The 16360-nt window shown below is 49.3% G+C and overlaps 1 protein-coding gene and 1 long non-coding RNA gene across 3 annotated transcripts in view; one reads left to right on the top strand and one right to left on the bottom strand.

Moving 5' to 3' along the window:
* LOC143816352 (uncharacterized) overlaps positions 1 to 11905 on the bottom strand; it is a 42728-nt gene extending 30823 nt beyond the window's left edge. Inside the window, exon 1 of the long non-coding RNA XR_013223924.1 lies at positions 11795 to 11905. This is a non-coding gene — a long non-coding RNA (uncharacterized LOC143816352). The remainder of the gene's footprint in view (positions 1 to 11794) is intronic.
* RPA2 (replication protein A2) overlaps positions 11878 to 16360 on the top strand; it is a 126042-nt gene continuing 121559 nt past the window's right edge. The window contains exons 1-2 of one of the 2 annotated variants that reach the window (XM_077296599.1): positions 11878 to 12057; positions 16085 to 16182. In XM_077296599.1, the coding sequence (XP_077152714.1) occupies positions 12042 to 12057; positions 16085 to 16182 (114 nt within the window). In that variant the 5' untranslated portion in view covers positions 11878 to 12041. The remainder of the gene's footprint in view (positions 12058 to 16084; positions 16183 to 16360) is intronic. The other variant, XM_077296600.1, reaches the window with a different exon arrangement.

Below are 16360 nucleotides of genomic sequence, written 5' to 3' on the forward strand. Positions count from 1 at the left end.
CCAAGATAGACCTTCGTGGTGCGTACAACCTTGTGCGCATTAAGCAAGGTGATGAATGGAAAACCGCATTCAATACGCCCGAAGGTCATTTTGAGTACTTGGTGATGCCTTTTGGGCTCTCCAATGCGCCTTCAGTTTTTCAGTCCTTTATGCATGACATTTTCCGGAAGTATCTGGATAAATTTTTGATTGTTTATCTGGATGATATTTTGTTTTTTTCTGATAATTGGGATTCGCATGTGGAGCAGGTCAGGTTGGTCTTTAAAATTTTGCGTGAAAATTCTTTGTTTGTCAAGGGCTCAAAGTGTCTCTTTGGTGTACAGAAGGTTCCCTTTTTGGGGTTCATTTTTTCCCCTTCTGCTGTGGAGATGGACCCAGTCAAGGTCCGAGCTATTCTTGATTGGACTCAGCCCTCGTCAGTTAAGAGTCTTCAGAAGTTCTTGGGTTTCGCTAACTTCTACCGTCGTTTTATCGCTAATTTTTCTAGCATTGTGAAACCTTTGACGGATATGACCAAGAAGGGCTCCGATGTAGCTAACTGGGCTCCTGCTGCCGTGGAGGCTTTCCAGGAGTTGAAACGCCGGTTTACTTCGGCGCCTGTTTTGTGCCAGCCCGATGTCTCACTTCCCTTTCAGGTTGAGGTGGATGCTTCAGAGATTGGAGCAGGGGCCGTTTTGTCGCAGAGAGGCCCTGGTTGCTCTGTTATGAAACCTTGTGCCTTTTTCTCTAGGAAGTTTTCGCCTGCCGAGCGAAATTATGATGTGGGCAATCGGGAGTTGTTGGCCATGAAATGGGCATTTGAGGAGTGGCGTCATTGGCTCGAGGGTGCTAAGCATCGTGTGGTGGTCTTGACTGATCACAAAAATCTGATGTATCTCGAGTCTGCTAAACGCCTTAATCCGAGACAGGCCCGCTGGTCATTGTTTTTCTCCCGCTTTGATTTTGTTGTCTCGTATTTACCAGGTTCAAAGAATGTGAAGGCCGATGCTCTTTCTAGGAGCTTTGTGCCTGATGCTCCTGGAGTCGCTGATCCTGTTGGTATTCTTAAAGATGGAGTTATCTTGTCAGCTATTTCTCCGGATCTGCGACGTGTGTTGCAGAGATTTCAGGCTGATAGGCCTGAGTCTTGTCCACCTGACAGACTGTTTGTCCCGGATAAGTGGACCAGCAGAGTCATTTCCGAGGTTCATTCCTCGGTGTTGGCAGGTCACCCGGGAATTTTTGGCACCAGAGATCTGGTGGCCAGGTCCTTTTGGTGGCCTTCCTTGTCAAGGGATGTGCGGTCATTTGTGCAGTCCTGTGGGACTTGTGCTCGAGCTAAGCCTTGCTGTTCTCGTGCCAGCGGTTTGCTCTTGCCCTTGCCTGTCCCGAAGAGACCTTGGACACATATCTCCATGGATTTCATTTCTGATCTTCCGCTATCTCAGGGCATGTCCGTTATCTGGGTGATATGTGATCGCTTCTCAAAGATGGTCCATTTGGTTCCTTTGCCTAAGCTGCCTTCCTCTTCCGATCTGGTTCCTGTGTTTTTCCAGAACGTGGTTCGTTTGCACGGCATCCCTGAGAATATTGTGTCAGACAGAGGATCCCAGTTCGTTTCCAGGTTCTGGCGATCCTTTTGTAGTAGGATGGGCATTGATTTGTCGTTTTCGTCTGCTTTCCATCCTCAGACTAATGGACAGACGGAGCGAACCAATCAGACTTTGGAGGCTTATTTGAGGTGTTTTGTCTCTGCTGATCAGGACGATTGGGTGACATTCTTGCCGTTGGCTGAGTTTGCCCTTAATAATCGGGCTAGTTCCGCCACCTTGGTTTCGCCTTTTTTCTGCAACTCTGGTTTCCATCCTCGCTTTTCTTCGGGTCATGTGGAGCCTTCTGACTGTCCTGGGGTGGATTCTGTGGTGGATAGGTTGCAGCGGATCTGGAATCATGTGGTGGACAACTTGAAGTTGTCACAGGAGAGGGCTCAGCGCTTTGCCAACAGCCGCCGCGGTGTGGGTCCCCGACTACGCGTTGGGGATTTGGTATGGCTTTCTTCCCGCTTTGTTCCTATGAAGGTCTCCTCTCCCAAATTTAAACCTCGTTTTATTGGGCCTTACAAGATATTGGAAATCCTTAATCCTGTATCTTTTCGTCTGGATCTTCCTGTGTCGTTTGCTATTCACAATGTATTTCATAGGTCCTTGTTGCGGCGGTACATTGTGCCTGTAGTTCCTTCTGCTGAGCCTCCTGCTCCGGTGTTGGTTGAGGGCGAGTTGGAGTACGTGGTGGAGAAGATCTTGGATTCTCGCCTCTCCAGGCGGAGGCTTCAGTACCTGGTCAAGTGGAAGGGCTATGGTCAGGAGGATAATTCCTGGGTGGTCGCCTCTGATGTTCATGCGGCCGATTTAGTTCGTGCCTTTCATGCCGCTCATCCTGATCGCCCTGGTGGTCGTGGTGAGGGTTCGGTGACCCCTCACTAAGGGGGGGGTACTGTTGTGAATTTGCTTTTTGCTCCCTCTAGTGGTTACTAGTTTTTTGACTCTGGTTTTTTCTGTCATTCCTTTTATCCGCACCTGGGTCGTTAGTTAGGGGTGTTGCTATATAAGCTCCCTGGACCTTCAGTTCAATGCCTGGCAACGTAGTTATCAGAGCTAGTCTGCTGTGCTCTTGTCTACTGATCCTGGTTCCAGTTATATCAGCTAAGTCTGCCTTTTGCTTTTTGCTATTTGTTTTGGTTTTGTATTTTTGTCCAGCTTGTTCCAAATCTGTATCCTGACCTTTGCTGGAAGCTCTAGGGGGCTGGTGTTCTCCCCCCGGACCGTTAGACGGTTCGGGGGTTCTTGAATTTCCAGTGTGGATTTTGATAGGGTTTTTGTTGACCATATAAGTTACCTTTCTTTATTCTGCTATCAGTAAGCGGGCCTCTCTGTGCTAAACCTGGTTCATTTCTGTGTTTGTCATTTCCTCTTACCTCACCGTTATTATTTGTGGGGGGCTTCTATCCAGCTTTGGGGTCCCCTTCTCTGGAGGCAAGAAAGGTCTTTTGTTTTCCTCTACTAGGGGTAGCTAGATTCTCCGGCTGGCGCGTGTCATCTAGAATCAACGTAGGAATGATCCCCGGCTACTTCTAGTGTTGGCGTTAGGAGTAGATATATGGTCAAACCAGTTACCACTGCCCTATGAGCTGGATTTTTGTATTCTGCAGACTTCCACGTACCTCTGAGACCCTCGCCATTGGGGTCATAACACTTCCCCAAGTTTCTCGACAACCTCATATGGCCCTTGCCATTTGGCCAAGAACTTGCTTTCCACCGTCGGAACTAACACAAGAACTCGGTCTCCCGGATTGAACTGCCTCACTCTTGCAGACCGGTTGTAGATTCTGGCCTGAGCTTCTTGTGCCTGGAGGAGGTGTTCTGTCACGATAGGCATCACCTTTGCAATCCTCTGCTGCATCAGGGCCACATGCTCAATGACGCTATTGTGGGGCGTGGCTTCGGCTTCCCAGGTTTCCTTGGCTACATCCAGGAGTCCTCGCGGATGTCGGCCATATAGGAGCTCAAACAGTGAGAACCCTGTGGAGGCCTGTGGAACTTCACGAATGGAAAACATCAGATAGGGTAAGAGACAATCCCAGTCTCTACCGTCTTTCTCTATAGCTTTTCTCAGCATGCTCTTCAGTGTCTTGTTAAATCTCTCAACAAGACCATCTGACTGGGGATGGTACACCGAGGTCCTCAACTGGGAGATTTTAAGGGCTTTGCATAACTCCCTCATCACCTTGCTCATGAAAGGTGTCCCCTGGTCAGTCAGGATCTCCTTCGGCAGACCTGTCCGGGAAAAGACATGGACCAACTCGCGGGCTATACTCTTCGAGGAAGAATTTCTCAAGGGAATTGCCTCAGGATAGCATGTGGCATAGTCCAGGATGACTAATATATACTGATGGCCCCGGGCTGATTTAACTAAGGGACCAACCAAGTCCATGGCAATTCTCTCGAACGGTACCTCAATAATGGGCAGTGGCACAAGGGGGTTCCGGAAATGAGGAGTGGGAGCAGTTAGCTGACATGTAGGGCAGGACCTGCAATAGTTCACTATTTCTCGGTGACACCCAGGCCAATAGAATCTCTGCACAACCCGTTCCTGCGTTTTTTCCACCCCTAGGTGTCCACCCAAGATGTGTGAATGGGCCATGTCCAACACCTTCCGTCTATATGGACCAGGCACTACCAACTGCTCTACCAACTCCTCCCTTATTTTCGTGACCCGGTACAACAACTCCCCACTCATCAGAAAATGGGGAAACCTTGTGTCTGCCCCCGGCTCCTGTACCACCCCGTCAATAACTGTGACATTATTAAAGGCTTCCCTCAGAGTGGGGTCCCTATGTTGGGCAGTCCCAAAATTTTCACCGGTTACCTCTAACTCCATAGTGTCAGATGCAGGGGACACTTCCTCCTCATCCCCAACCAGCACACAAAAAGGAAACCTGTCTGTCTCTGGGTGTGGTGACACCCTTCCAGGGTTCACTGGTTCCCTACTCTTGCTAGGGAGCTCAGAACCTTTTCCCCACAAATCCCAAAACAGACAGAAATCCCGGCCAATAATTATAGGGTGCAACAAGTCCTGCACGACGCCGACTAGGTGGGACTCAGTGCCACATGCCATTTCAATGTCCACCCTGGCCAAAGGGTAGTCCTTGGCATCACCATGTATGCACCGCACGCCGACCTTCTTTCCCGGGAGCAGGTGGAGAGGGAAAGTGGCCCTCACCAGGGTCACTAAGCTCCCTGAGTCTAACAGCGCCCATGCTGCTCGACCGTTCACCCTTACGGTCCCTCATTGGGCGGAGAGTTCACACTGCAGGCTGGATACGCATAGTATGAACAACGGCGTCCCATGCTGCAGTCCATCTGCTCAGTGGTCTGGGAACAACGGGCAGCTATATGTCCTGGCCCGTGGCACCTCCAGCAAATAATATCACCCGTAGGGACCTTGGGCACCACCTCCCCCGCCCTTTGTGACCTTGGACGCGCCACCCCTTTTTGGGACTCAGCAGCTTTCTGGGACCCCCAGTACGGCATGGGCTGCCTCCCAAAGGAGCCTTCCATCCCTTGGTATCTCTCGACCAGTCCGATCAGTTCGTCGGCATTCTGGGGATCACCCTGGGCAACCCAAGTCTGTATGGACCTCGGGAGGGAATGCACAAACCGATCCATCATCACTCATTCCACCATCTGTGCAGGTGTACATAACTCTGGCTGCAGCCATTTCTGGACCAGGTGCAACAGGTCAAACATTTGGGAGCGAGGCGGTTTGTCCCGGTGATAGGCCCAGCAGTGAACTCGCTGTGCCCTAGCAGTCAGTGTCACCCTCAAACGTGCGAGAATCTCGACTTTCAATTTGTGATACTCTTTGGCATCCTGCAAGGTCAAATCATAGTACGCCTTCTGGGGTTCTCCCGTCAGGTATGGCGCCAGTACCTCTGCCCACTGCTCCGGCGGGAGTTTTTCCCTCTCAGCGACCCTCTCAAACACCATCAGGAAGGCCTCAACATCATCCCCGGGGGTCATTTTCTGTAATGCGCGTCTTACCGTCTTCCGGACGTGGGTGTCATCAGCCAAACCTGGGGTTGGGGCGCTCGTCTTGCCCTGGATGGCGGTTGCCAGAAGCTGCATCTGCTGCCGTTGCTCCTGCTGACTCTGCCGTTGCTCCTGCTCGCTCTGTTGTATCTGCTGCATCAACAGCTTGTTGGTCTCTTGCTGGTTCTGTTGCAACTGCTGCATAAACAGCCTGTTAGCCTCTTGCTGCTGTGACTGCGACTGGACCAAGTGTTTCAGCAGGTCCTCCATTTTCCCCGGCAATGCTTGCTGGCTTACAGTCGACTTGACCCAGGACATCTAAAAAATAGACTTACGTCTCCACTGGGAACGCTGCCCGCACGTCTACCACCAATTGTAGGGATTTCACTCACTCAGGTGCGACGGCTGACACTTAGGAGGCAGGTTCCAACAAAAGTTCAAAGGTTTATTGCTTCATAAACCAGTTTAGCATAAACAGGAAAAACAAATAGCCTTTAACTCAGGCAAAAGGGAAAAAACAAGAGTCCATTCCTTCAGGCTCAGTGCTGGAGCCTGAACACACTGGAGGCTAGCACCTCCACACATATCCCCTGTGTTAAACATTAGCCTGTCTTATATAGAGCTAACCACACCCAGTAACCCATCACATGATTAGCCATGTGGTCTGACATCACCACAGGTCCTGACAGACATATAGGTAGCTATGGTTACATCAAAGCGGCAAGCCATCTATGCGACACATATCTCCCGTCGATTAGACACCCTTTAGCCACGCTACAATATATATATATATATATATATATATATATATATATATATATATACTGTATATAAATATATATATATATATATATATGTTTTGAAGAATATTTATTTTTAAAACCATGTGTAAATGATTTAGAACATTTCTCTATGTAAAATCTCATGCTAAAATCGCATTGCAGTCGGATGTAGATCAGATGCTAGGTGTGAAAAGTCAGATTGTACTCGCATAAAAAACACCTGACTCATGATAATTGCATTACACTCCTCCGACTGTCCTGCATCAAAATCGGACCGATTTTTAAATCGCTAGTGTGTCTCCAGCCTATGTATGTAATGGTGGTGTGAGATCAGTGGCCCAAGGACATTTAACCCCTTAAAAAATCAGTTACTTATTCAAATCATCAAAATTGATGTCAAATTTGATGCCAATTCTCACAGCCAGAACCCATTTGGGAAAAGCTAAAGTGACATGAATTTCATGCAGGGCATCAAAATGCATGTAATAATGGTGTCAGATCAGTGGCCTAAAAGTCATTTAAACCCCTTAAAAACACCAGTTACATTTTGGCCAGGCTGAAGCGACCTGGTTTTGATGTGGGGCTCCCTGTTCTTTATGTATGCATTGTGGTATCAGTGGCTCAAAGGCATTTAACCCCTTAAAAACATCACTTAATTATTCAAATATGTGCAAGTGGGCTGTTTGCCAATTTTGATGGATGCCAATTCTGTTGCCCAGAACCCATATGGGCCAGGCTGGAGGGACCTGGGTTTGATGAACGGCATCACTATCTGTGTATTTTAAGTGTTGGATCAGTGGCCCAAAGTCATTTAACCCCTTAAAAATATCAGTTACTTATTCAAATCTGTGAAAATGGGCTGTTTGCCCACTTTGATGCCACTTCTGGTGCCCAGAACCTATTTGGGCCAGGCTGGACAGACCTGGGTTTAATGTAGGGCATCACTATCTCTGTATTTTAAGTGTCAGATCAATCAGTGGCCCAAAGTCATTTAACCCCTTAAAAACATCACTTATTCAAATCTGTGAAAATGGGCTGTTTGCCCACTTTGATGCCACTTCTGGTGCCCAGAACCTATTTGGGCCAGGCTGGAGGGACCTGGGTTTAATGTAGGGCATCACTATCTCTGTATTTTAAGTGTCAGATCAATCAGTGGCCCAAAGTCATTTAACCCCTTAAAAACATCAGTTACTTATTCAAATCTGTGAAAATGGGCTGTTTGCCCAATTTGATGCCAGTTCTGATGCCCAGAACTCATTTGGGCTAGGCTGAAGAGACTTGGATTTGATGTGGGGCTCCCTGTTTTATATGTATGCATTGTGGTATCAGTGGCCCAAAGGCATTTAACCCCTTAAAAACATCACTTATTCAAATATGTGAAAATGGGCTGTTTGCCCATTTTGATGCCAATTCTGGTGCCCAGAACCCATTTGGGCCAGACTGGAGGGACCTGAGTTTCATGAAGGGCTTCACTATATGTGCATTTTAAGTGTCAGATCAGTGGCCCAAAGTCATTTAACCCCTTAAAAACATCAGTTACTTATTCAAATCTGTGAAAATGGGCTGTTTGCCCAATTTGATGCCAGTTCTGATGCCCAGAACCCATTTGGGCCAGGCTGAAGAGACTAGGTTTTGATGTGGGGTTCCCTGTTCTATATGTATGCATTGTGGTATCAGTGGCCCAAAGTCATTTAACCCCTTAAAACATCAGTTATTCAAATCTGTGAAAATGGTCTGTTTGCCCATTTTGATGCCAATTCTGGTGCCCAGAACCCATTTAGGCCAGGCTGCAGGGACCTGGGTTTGACACAGGGCATCACTATCTGTGTATTTTAAGTGTCAGATCAGTGGCCCAAAGTCATTTAACCCCTTAAAAACACCAGTTACTTTTTCAGATCTGTGAAAGTGGGCTGTTTGCCTACTTTGATGCCAGTTCTAATGCCCAAAACCCATTTGGGCCAGGCTGAAGAGATCTGGTTTTTATATGGGGCTCCCTGTTCTATATGTATGCACTGTGATATCAGTGGCCCAAAGGCATTTAACCCCTTAAAAAATCTGTTACTTATTCAAATATGTGAAAATGGGCTGTTTGCCCACATGCCAATTCTGGTGCCCAGAACCCATTTAGGCCAGGCTGCAGGGACCTGGGTTTGATGTAGGGCATCACTATCTGTGTATTTTAACCCTAGTATGCGTGACATCAGAAATCTTCATATTAACGTATTGGGGGCCTTTTAGGCCCCCATGCAAATCATATGGAAAAACACACATATAACTTTTACAAGTTTATTTTAAAACTGCTAAATAAAATATGATTAGTAAACAGAATTTTAATTATGATTTTTCACCGAAAACACCCCGCAATTTTTTTTTTTTTTTTACAAAATTTCACACAAACATATGAAAAACGCACAAAAACGCATAGAAATCTATACCAAACTAGCTGCAGCTACATTTCTATTATGTTACTTTTCTATTATATTTGTCTTCCAAACAATTTTGACAAGTTATTTTTCGGAAGAATGTTCTTTGCAGACATTTTCCTTACAAATTGAACAAAATCTCTCAGTTTTCCTTTCTATGTTTCTTGGACACATGAAACAGCGCTTTCTTTTTCTTTCTCCTGGCCCTGGAATCATCTGAACCTGTACGCCACACCGTTTCATTGCTTCTTTAGTTTGCTTTGGCAAGCATTTCAAGTCGCTTCGCTCTATCATGTGAGGCATTAAAAGTTCATGACAAAGGTCCTTCAAGAATATGCGTCTCCTGTCCTTCCTCCGTGCATGGAATTCTGGATGAGTTTCTGTATAAATGATGAATGAATTTAGGGCTGCTACATCAAGCATATTTGAAAATAGTACTACAGGCCATCGTTTTGTTTGCCTCTTGCATGAATATTCTCCCACCATCTCATCCATTTTGTCTACACCTCCTTTTGTTTTATTGTAATGCAGGATGATTTCTGGTTTTAATTTTCTGTCATCGCTGTCAATACTGCAATTGTGATGCATGGTACTGAGTAAAATCACTGATTTCTCCTTCTTCGCTTTGTAAGATACCAAAGTCGCTTTGTTATTGAATCCAAAGACACTCTCATAAAGTTCTCGCTGACGATTGTGTTTCAGTGCTTCTGGAATTTCTCATCGGTTTGGCTTGATAGTGTAATAGCTTTTTGAAGCAGAGAATTGCCTATTCCGGTTACACCGCGGTCCCTGCAGCACGGCGCCGACCATTACGGAGGTTACAGCGCTATTACCCCTGCGAAAGCTCGCCTATCTACAGCGCTTATCTCCCATCTCTCCAGGCATTCTAACTATTCAAACAAACCTTTCTGATGAAGGTCTTATGATTAGACCGAAAACGTTTAAAACTTTAAACTGGATGCACTGAATAAACGAGTTTCCTTTTCTTGCAAAAAGACCTTCTGAGTGCCAAGTAATTTATTGCTGCAGAAAATTGCCTAGTTCAACATTGGTGAAATAATTGTCCATGGTAATGTTTCTACCTGAATTGAATATTGGTACAGCAAGAGTTTTGACAATTTCAGACCCCCGATCCTTCTGTACTGGTGCACCAACCTCTTTGCCACAGCAGATTACGCCATTTATGCCATAATAATTTGCAGAATCACACATCCAGAAGATTTTTATTCCGTACTTGGCTGGCTTGCTGGGCATGTATTGTATGAACTTGCAGCGTCCTCTGAATGGTACAAGTTGCTCATCTACAGTAACATTAGTACTAGGATTGTAAAGTTTGGTGCAATTTTTGATATGTTCCAGATATAACTGATAGGGGCTAATTTGTCTGTTTCAAACCTCAATGCACGTGTTCGCTTATCAACAAATTGAATGTGTCTTTTAATTTCCTCATATCTGTCCACTGACATTGTCGCCTTAGAGGAACTTTTTTTCTGCACATCGGAAATCGGTCAGCGACTCATCCTGCGCTGCCCGTCACTGGCTACAATGGAAGCCTTTGGGCGCAGGATGCGTCGCTGACTGTGAAAAGCAGGAATCCAGCGACGGGTCCTGCCTTTTCAAGAGAGCATGCATGGAAGAATTTCCCGTCATGGAAATTCTCTTGCTCTTTTTACTATTGATGCTGCCTATGCAGCATCAATAGTAACAAGATATAATGTTAAAAATAATACCTAAAAAAAAAAAATCGCAATATTCTCACCTACCGGCATTCCTGCGCAGCGTCATCGATGCTCCCGGCAGCTAGCGTTACTTCCTAGTAATACATTGTAAAATCTCACGAGAAGTCACGGTCTCGCAATGTATTACTAGGAATGCTAGCTGCCGGGAGCATCGCTGCGCGGGGACGCCGGTAGGTGATAATACTGCGATTTTTTATTTTTTTTTAACCTGTTTTGTGTTGTGTATGCGTTTTTGCAGCGGAAAACCGATGTGAAGACGCATACACAACAGGTCCGTCAGAAAGACGGGCCCAGTGCACACGTTTTCCACAATCTTCACAGGATCCGTCATTTCAACGTCGTGACAGATCCTGTGCAGATTTGGAAGACAGAAATGTGAAAGTAGTCTAAAGCTTCTTTCACACTTGCGTTGGTACGGCTCCGTCGCTAAGCGTCGGCGCTCCGTACCGACGCACGTTGTGAAAATAATGCACATGGGTAGCGGATGCAGTTTTTTAACGCATCCGCTGCCCATTCTGAAGTCCAGGGAGGAGGGGGCGGAGTTCCGGCCGCACATGCGGGGTCGAAAATGGAGGACGCGACGCACGAAAAAAAGTTCCCTTGAACGTTTTTTCCTGCCGACGGTCCGCCAAAACACGACGCATCCAGTGCACGACGGACGCGACGTATGGCCATACGTCGCGATCCGTCGGCAATACAAGCGAATGGGCATAAAACGCATCCTGCGGGCACATTTGCAGGATGCGTTTTTTGGCCAAAACGACGGATTAAAAAAAAAGCTAGTGTGAAAGTAGCCAAATGCTTCTTTCACACTTCCCTTGGTATGGGGCCGTCACGAAGCGTCGGCGTGACGTACCGACGGAAGTGTGTGAAATTTTGAGTGACGTGAGCAGCGGACGCAGTGTTTCATTGCGTCCGCGGTCCAACGTAAAGTCCCAGGGAGGAGGGGGGGGGATTTCCGGCCGGGCATGCGCATTAAAAAATGCAGGCTAGAAACCAACTTCAGTCTCGTCCTTGCAAGCCTGTCTGAAAAACAGAGCGCGCTCCTAAGCGCCGCCTTCGTTGCCCTGATGAACCAATCAGCGCTGCAGCTCACAAAGACTGCCACTCCCCTGACACGCCCACAACACGTTCAGCCTGCGAATTCAATGCTCGCTGCTCGCTTGCCCTACGACAGTGACGTTTAATATCTCCATGGTAACTAATAGCATAAAGAAGAGTGTACGGAGCGAACCGCTCAGGTCCTGCCTACAGTGTCTGTGCTCAGTCACGTGGTCGCTTACAGGCGTGTCCTGGCGGTATTTGCATACTGAGTCGAGCTCGCGTCATGATCGTCTTCCCCTAGTCTCCCTCACTGCGCGCTTTGGAGAGCGACGTCCTGAGGTAGAAAGCAGCTGATTAGTCTGGAAAGATTGGCGCGCTGCTGAGGGAGGTTTGTGATTGGTGCTGCGCCGGTGAAGCTTTTGATTGGCTAGTAACTCTTAGCGCGCCATCAGGCCCACTGAACTGTCTAGTGGAAGACGGAGAAACATGTGGAACAACCACGGTGAGTCTCTAAGCAGCTCGTGGGACGTGGTCTTGTTATGCGTGTGTATAACCGCGACATAGGACGTCCCGGCTGGCAGCCTAGTAGTGTGCTGTGGCGTCGCTGTTCGCTTCCCGCTGCTGTCTCCCCATGTATCTGATGCTGGGGGGCCTAGTTGTGTGATGAGCCCTGCACCCTGCTGTCTCCCCATGTACCTGATGCTGGGGGGCCTAGTTGTGTGAGAAGCCCTGCACCCTGCTGTCTCCCCATGTACCTGATGCTGGGGTGGCCTAGTGTTGTGTGAGGAGCCCTGCACCCTGCTGTCTCCCCATGTACCTGATGCTGGGGGGCCCTAGTAGTGTGAGGAGCCCTGCACCCTGCTGTCTCCCCATGTACCTGATGCTGGGGTGGCCTAGTTGTGTGAGGAGCCCTGCACCCTGCTGTCTCCCCATGTACCTGATGCTGGGGTGGCCTAGTGTTGTGTGAGGAGCCCTGCACCCTGCTGTCTCCCCATGTACCTGATGCTGGGGGGCCCTAGTAGTGTGAGGAGCCCTGCACCCTGCTGTCTCCCCATGTACCTGATGCTGGGGTGGCCTAGTTGTGTGAGGAGCCCTGCACCCTGCTGTCTCCCCATGTACCTGATGCTGGGGTGGCCTAGTTGTGTGAGGAGCCCTGCACCCTGCTGTCTCCCCATGTACCTGATGCTGGGGTGGCCTAGTGTTGTGTGAGGAGCCCTGCACGCTGCTGTCTCTCCATGTACCTGATGCTGGGGGGCCCTAGTAGTGTGAGGAGCCCTGCACGCTGCTGTCTCCCCATGTACCTGATGCTGGAGGGCCCTAGTAGTGTGAGGAGCCCTGCACCCTGCTGTCTCCCCATGTACCTGATGCTGGGGGGCCTAGTTGTGTGAGGAGCCCTGCACCCTGCTGTCTCCCCATGTACCTGATGCTGGGGTGGCCTAGTGTTGTGTGAGGAGCCCTGCACCCTGCTGTCTCCCCATGTACTTGATGCTGGGGAGCCCTAGTAGTGTGAGGAGCCCTGCACCCTGCTGTCTCCCCATGTACCTGATGCTGGGGTGGCCTAGTTGTGTGAGGAGCCCTGCACCCTGCTGTCTCCCCATGTACCTGATGCTGGGGTGGCCTAGTGTTTTGTGAGGAGCCCTGCACCCTGCTGTCTCCCCATGTACCTGATGCTGGGGGGGCCTAGTAGTGTGAGGAGCCCTGCACGCTGCTGTCTCCCCATGTACCTGATGCTGGGGGGCCCTAGTAGTGTGAGGAGCCCTGCACGCTGCTGTCTCCCCATGTACCTGATGCTGGGGGGCCCTAGTAGTGTGAGGAGCCTTGCACGCTGCTGTCTCCCCATGTACCTGATGCTGGGGGGCCTCTCCCCTTCCCCTTACTGTTGGGGTTCCTCAAGGATCAGTCCTAGGCCCCCTCCTCTTCTCTTTGTATACTGCCCCTATTGGACAATCAGTAGATTTGGTTTCCAGTACCATCTCTATGCTGACGACACCCAATTATACACCTCTTCTCCTGCTTTCACGCCGACCTTCTTAGAAAACACCAGTGATTGTCTTACCGCTGTCTCTAACATCATGTCCTCCCTCTATCTGAAACTGAATCTGTCAAAAACTGAACTCTTCGTGTTCTCTCCCTCTACTAACCTACCTTTGCCTGACATTGCCATCTCCGTGTGCGGTTCCACCATTACTCCCAAGCAACATGCCCGCTGCCTTGGGGTCATCCTTGATTCCGAGCTTTCATTCACCCCCCACATCCGATCACTGGCTCGCTCTTATCTGCATCTCAAAAATATTTCTAGAATTCGCCCGTTTCTTACTTTCGACTCTGCAAAAACTCTTACTGTCTCACTTATTATTTCTCGTCTGGACTATTGTAACTCTCTACTAATCGGCCTCCCTCTTACCAAACTCTCCCCGCTCCAATCTGTCCTGAATGCTGCAGCCAGGATCATATTCCTCACCAACCGTTACACCGATGCCTCTACCTTGTGCCAGTCATTACACTGGCTACCCATCCACTCCAGAATCCAGTACAAAACTACTACCCTCATCCACAAAGCACTCCATGGCTCAGCACCACCCTACATCTCCTCTCTGGTCTCAGTCTACCACCCTACCCGTGCCCTCCGCTCCGCTAATGACCTCAGGTTAGCATCCTCAATAATCAGAACCTCCCACTCCCGTCTCCAAGACTTTACACGTGCTGCGCCGATTCTTTGGAATGCACTAACTAGGTTAATACGATTAATCCCCAATCCCCACAGTTTTAAGCGTGCCCTAAAAACGCATTTGTTCAGACTGGCCTACCGCCTCAACGCATTAACCTAACTATCCCTGTGTGGCCTAATAAAAAACAAACAAACAAAAAAAAAAAAACAGGTTCCTCGCATCATGTTCTCATACACTTTATGCAGTCAATAGCCTCTGTGTCTGTACTGCTAGATACTTAGGCTGTGAACTGGTTCATGCAGCTTTACATGAACACCCGAGCCTTACACTATGGCTCGTCCAAATAACTAAAGCAATTGTTACCATCCACCTCTCGTGTCTCCCCTTTTCCTCAGTTTGTAAGCTTGCGAGCAGGGCCCTCATTCCTCCTGGTATCTGTTTTGAACTGTGATTTCTGTTATGCTGTAATGTCTATTGTCTGTACAAGTCCCCTCTATAAGTTGTAAAGCGCTGCGGAATATGTTGGCGCTATATAAATAAAATTATTATTATTATAGTGTGAGGAGCCCTGCACGCTGCTGTCTCCCCATGTACCTGATGCTGGGGTGGCTGCACCCTGCTGTCTCCCCATGTGCCTGATGCTGGGGGGCCCTAGTAGTGTGAGATGCCCTGCACGCTGCTGTCTCCCCATGAACTTGATGCTTGGGGCCCCTAGTTGTGTGAGGAGCCCTGCACGCTGCTGTCTCTCCATGTACCTGATGCTGGAGGGCCCTAGTAGTGTGAGGAGCCCTGCACCCTGCTGTCTCCCCATGTACCTGATGCTGGGGGGCCTAGTTGTGTGAGGAGCCCTGCACCCTGCTGTCTCCCCATGTACCTGATGCTGGGGTGGCCTAGTGTTGTGTGAGGAGCCCTGCACCCTGCTGTCTCCCCATGTACTTGATGCTGGGGGGCCCTAGTAGTGTGAGGAGCCCTGCACCCTGCTGTCTCCCCATGTACCTGATGCTGGGGTGGCCTAGTTGTGTGAGGAGCCCTGCACCCTGCTGTCTCCCCATGTACCGGATGCTGGGGTGGCCTAGTGTTTTGTGAGGAGCCCTGCACCCTGCTGTCTTCCCATGTACCTGATGCTGGGGGGGCCTAGTAGTGTGAGGAGCCCTGCACGCTGCTGTCTCCCCATGTACCTGATGCTGGGGGGCCCTAGTAGTGTGAGGAGCCCTACACGCTGCTGTCTCCCCATGTACCTGATGCTGGGGGCCCTAGTAGTGTGAGGAGCCTTGCACGCTGCTGTCTCCCCATGTACCTGATGCTGGGGCCCCTAGTTGTGTGAGAATCCCTGCACGCTGCTGTCTCCCCATGTACCTGATGCTGGGGGGCCCTAGTAGTGTGAGGAACCCTGCTGTCTCCCCATGTACCTGATGCTGGGGGGCCTCTCCCCTTCCCCTTACTGTTGGGGTTCCTCAAGGATCAGTCCTAGGCCCCCTCCTCTTCTCTTTGTATACTGCCCCTATTGGGCTGCTGTCTCCCCATGTACCTGATGCTGGGGGGCCCTAGTAGTGTGAGATGCCCTGCACGCTGCTGTCTCCCCATGAACTTGATGCTTGGGGCCCCTAGTTGTGTGAGGAGCCCTGCATGCTGCTGTCTCCCCATGTACTTGATGCTTGGGGCCTCTAGTTGTGTGAGGAGCCCTGCACGCTGCTGTCTCCCCATGTACTTAATGCTTGGGGCCCCTAGTTGTGTGAGGAGCCCTGCACGCTGCTCTCTCCTCATGTACCTGATTCTGGGGGCCCTAGTTTTTTGAGTGCCCTTCACTGTTTTCTCTAATGGCCACTGGCTCAGTACATTTCTCCTTGTCTATTTTTACAGGAGGCTTTGATGGCGGCTCTGGGATGGGAGGAGGCGGCTACATGCAGTCACCTGGAGGCTTCGGGTCTCCTGCTCCTACACAGGGAGAAAAGAAGTCTGTACGTATATTGCCTTTCATGTACTGCTGACACCTCGAGAAGATGGCGCCAGCTGCCAGCACACTGGTGCTGATGGGGATAGGCTGTAGGAGCAGTAGTGTTAGGATGTGTGTCCTGCTAGAACTCTTGGCGCCCTTGCTCTTATTAGTGATGAGCGAGTATACTCGTTGCTCTGGTG

Source organism: Ranitomeya variabilis, chromosome 3, assembly GCF_051348905.1.
Source record: "Ranitomeya variabilis isolate aRanVar5 chromosome 3, aRanVar5.hap1, whole genome shotgun sequence".
NCBI lineage: Eukaryota > Metazoa > Chordata > Amphibia > Anura > Dendrobatidae > Ranitomeya > Ranitomeya variabilis.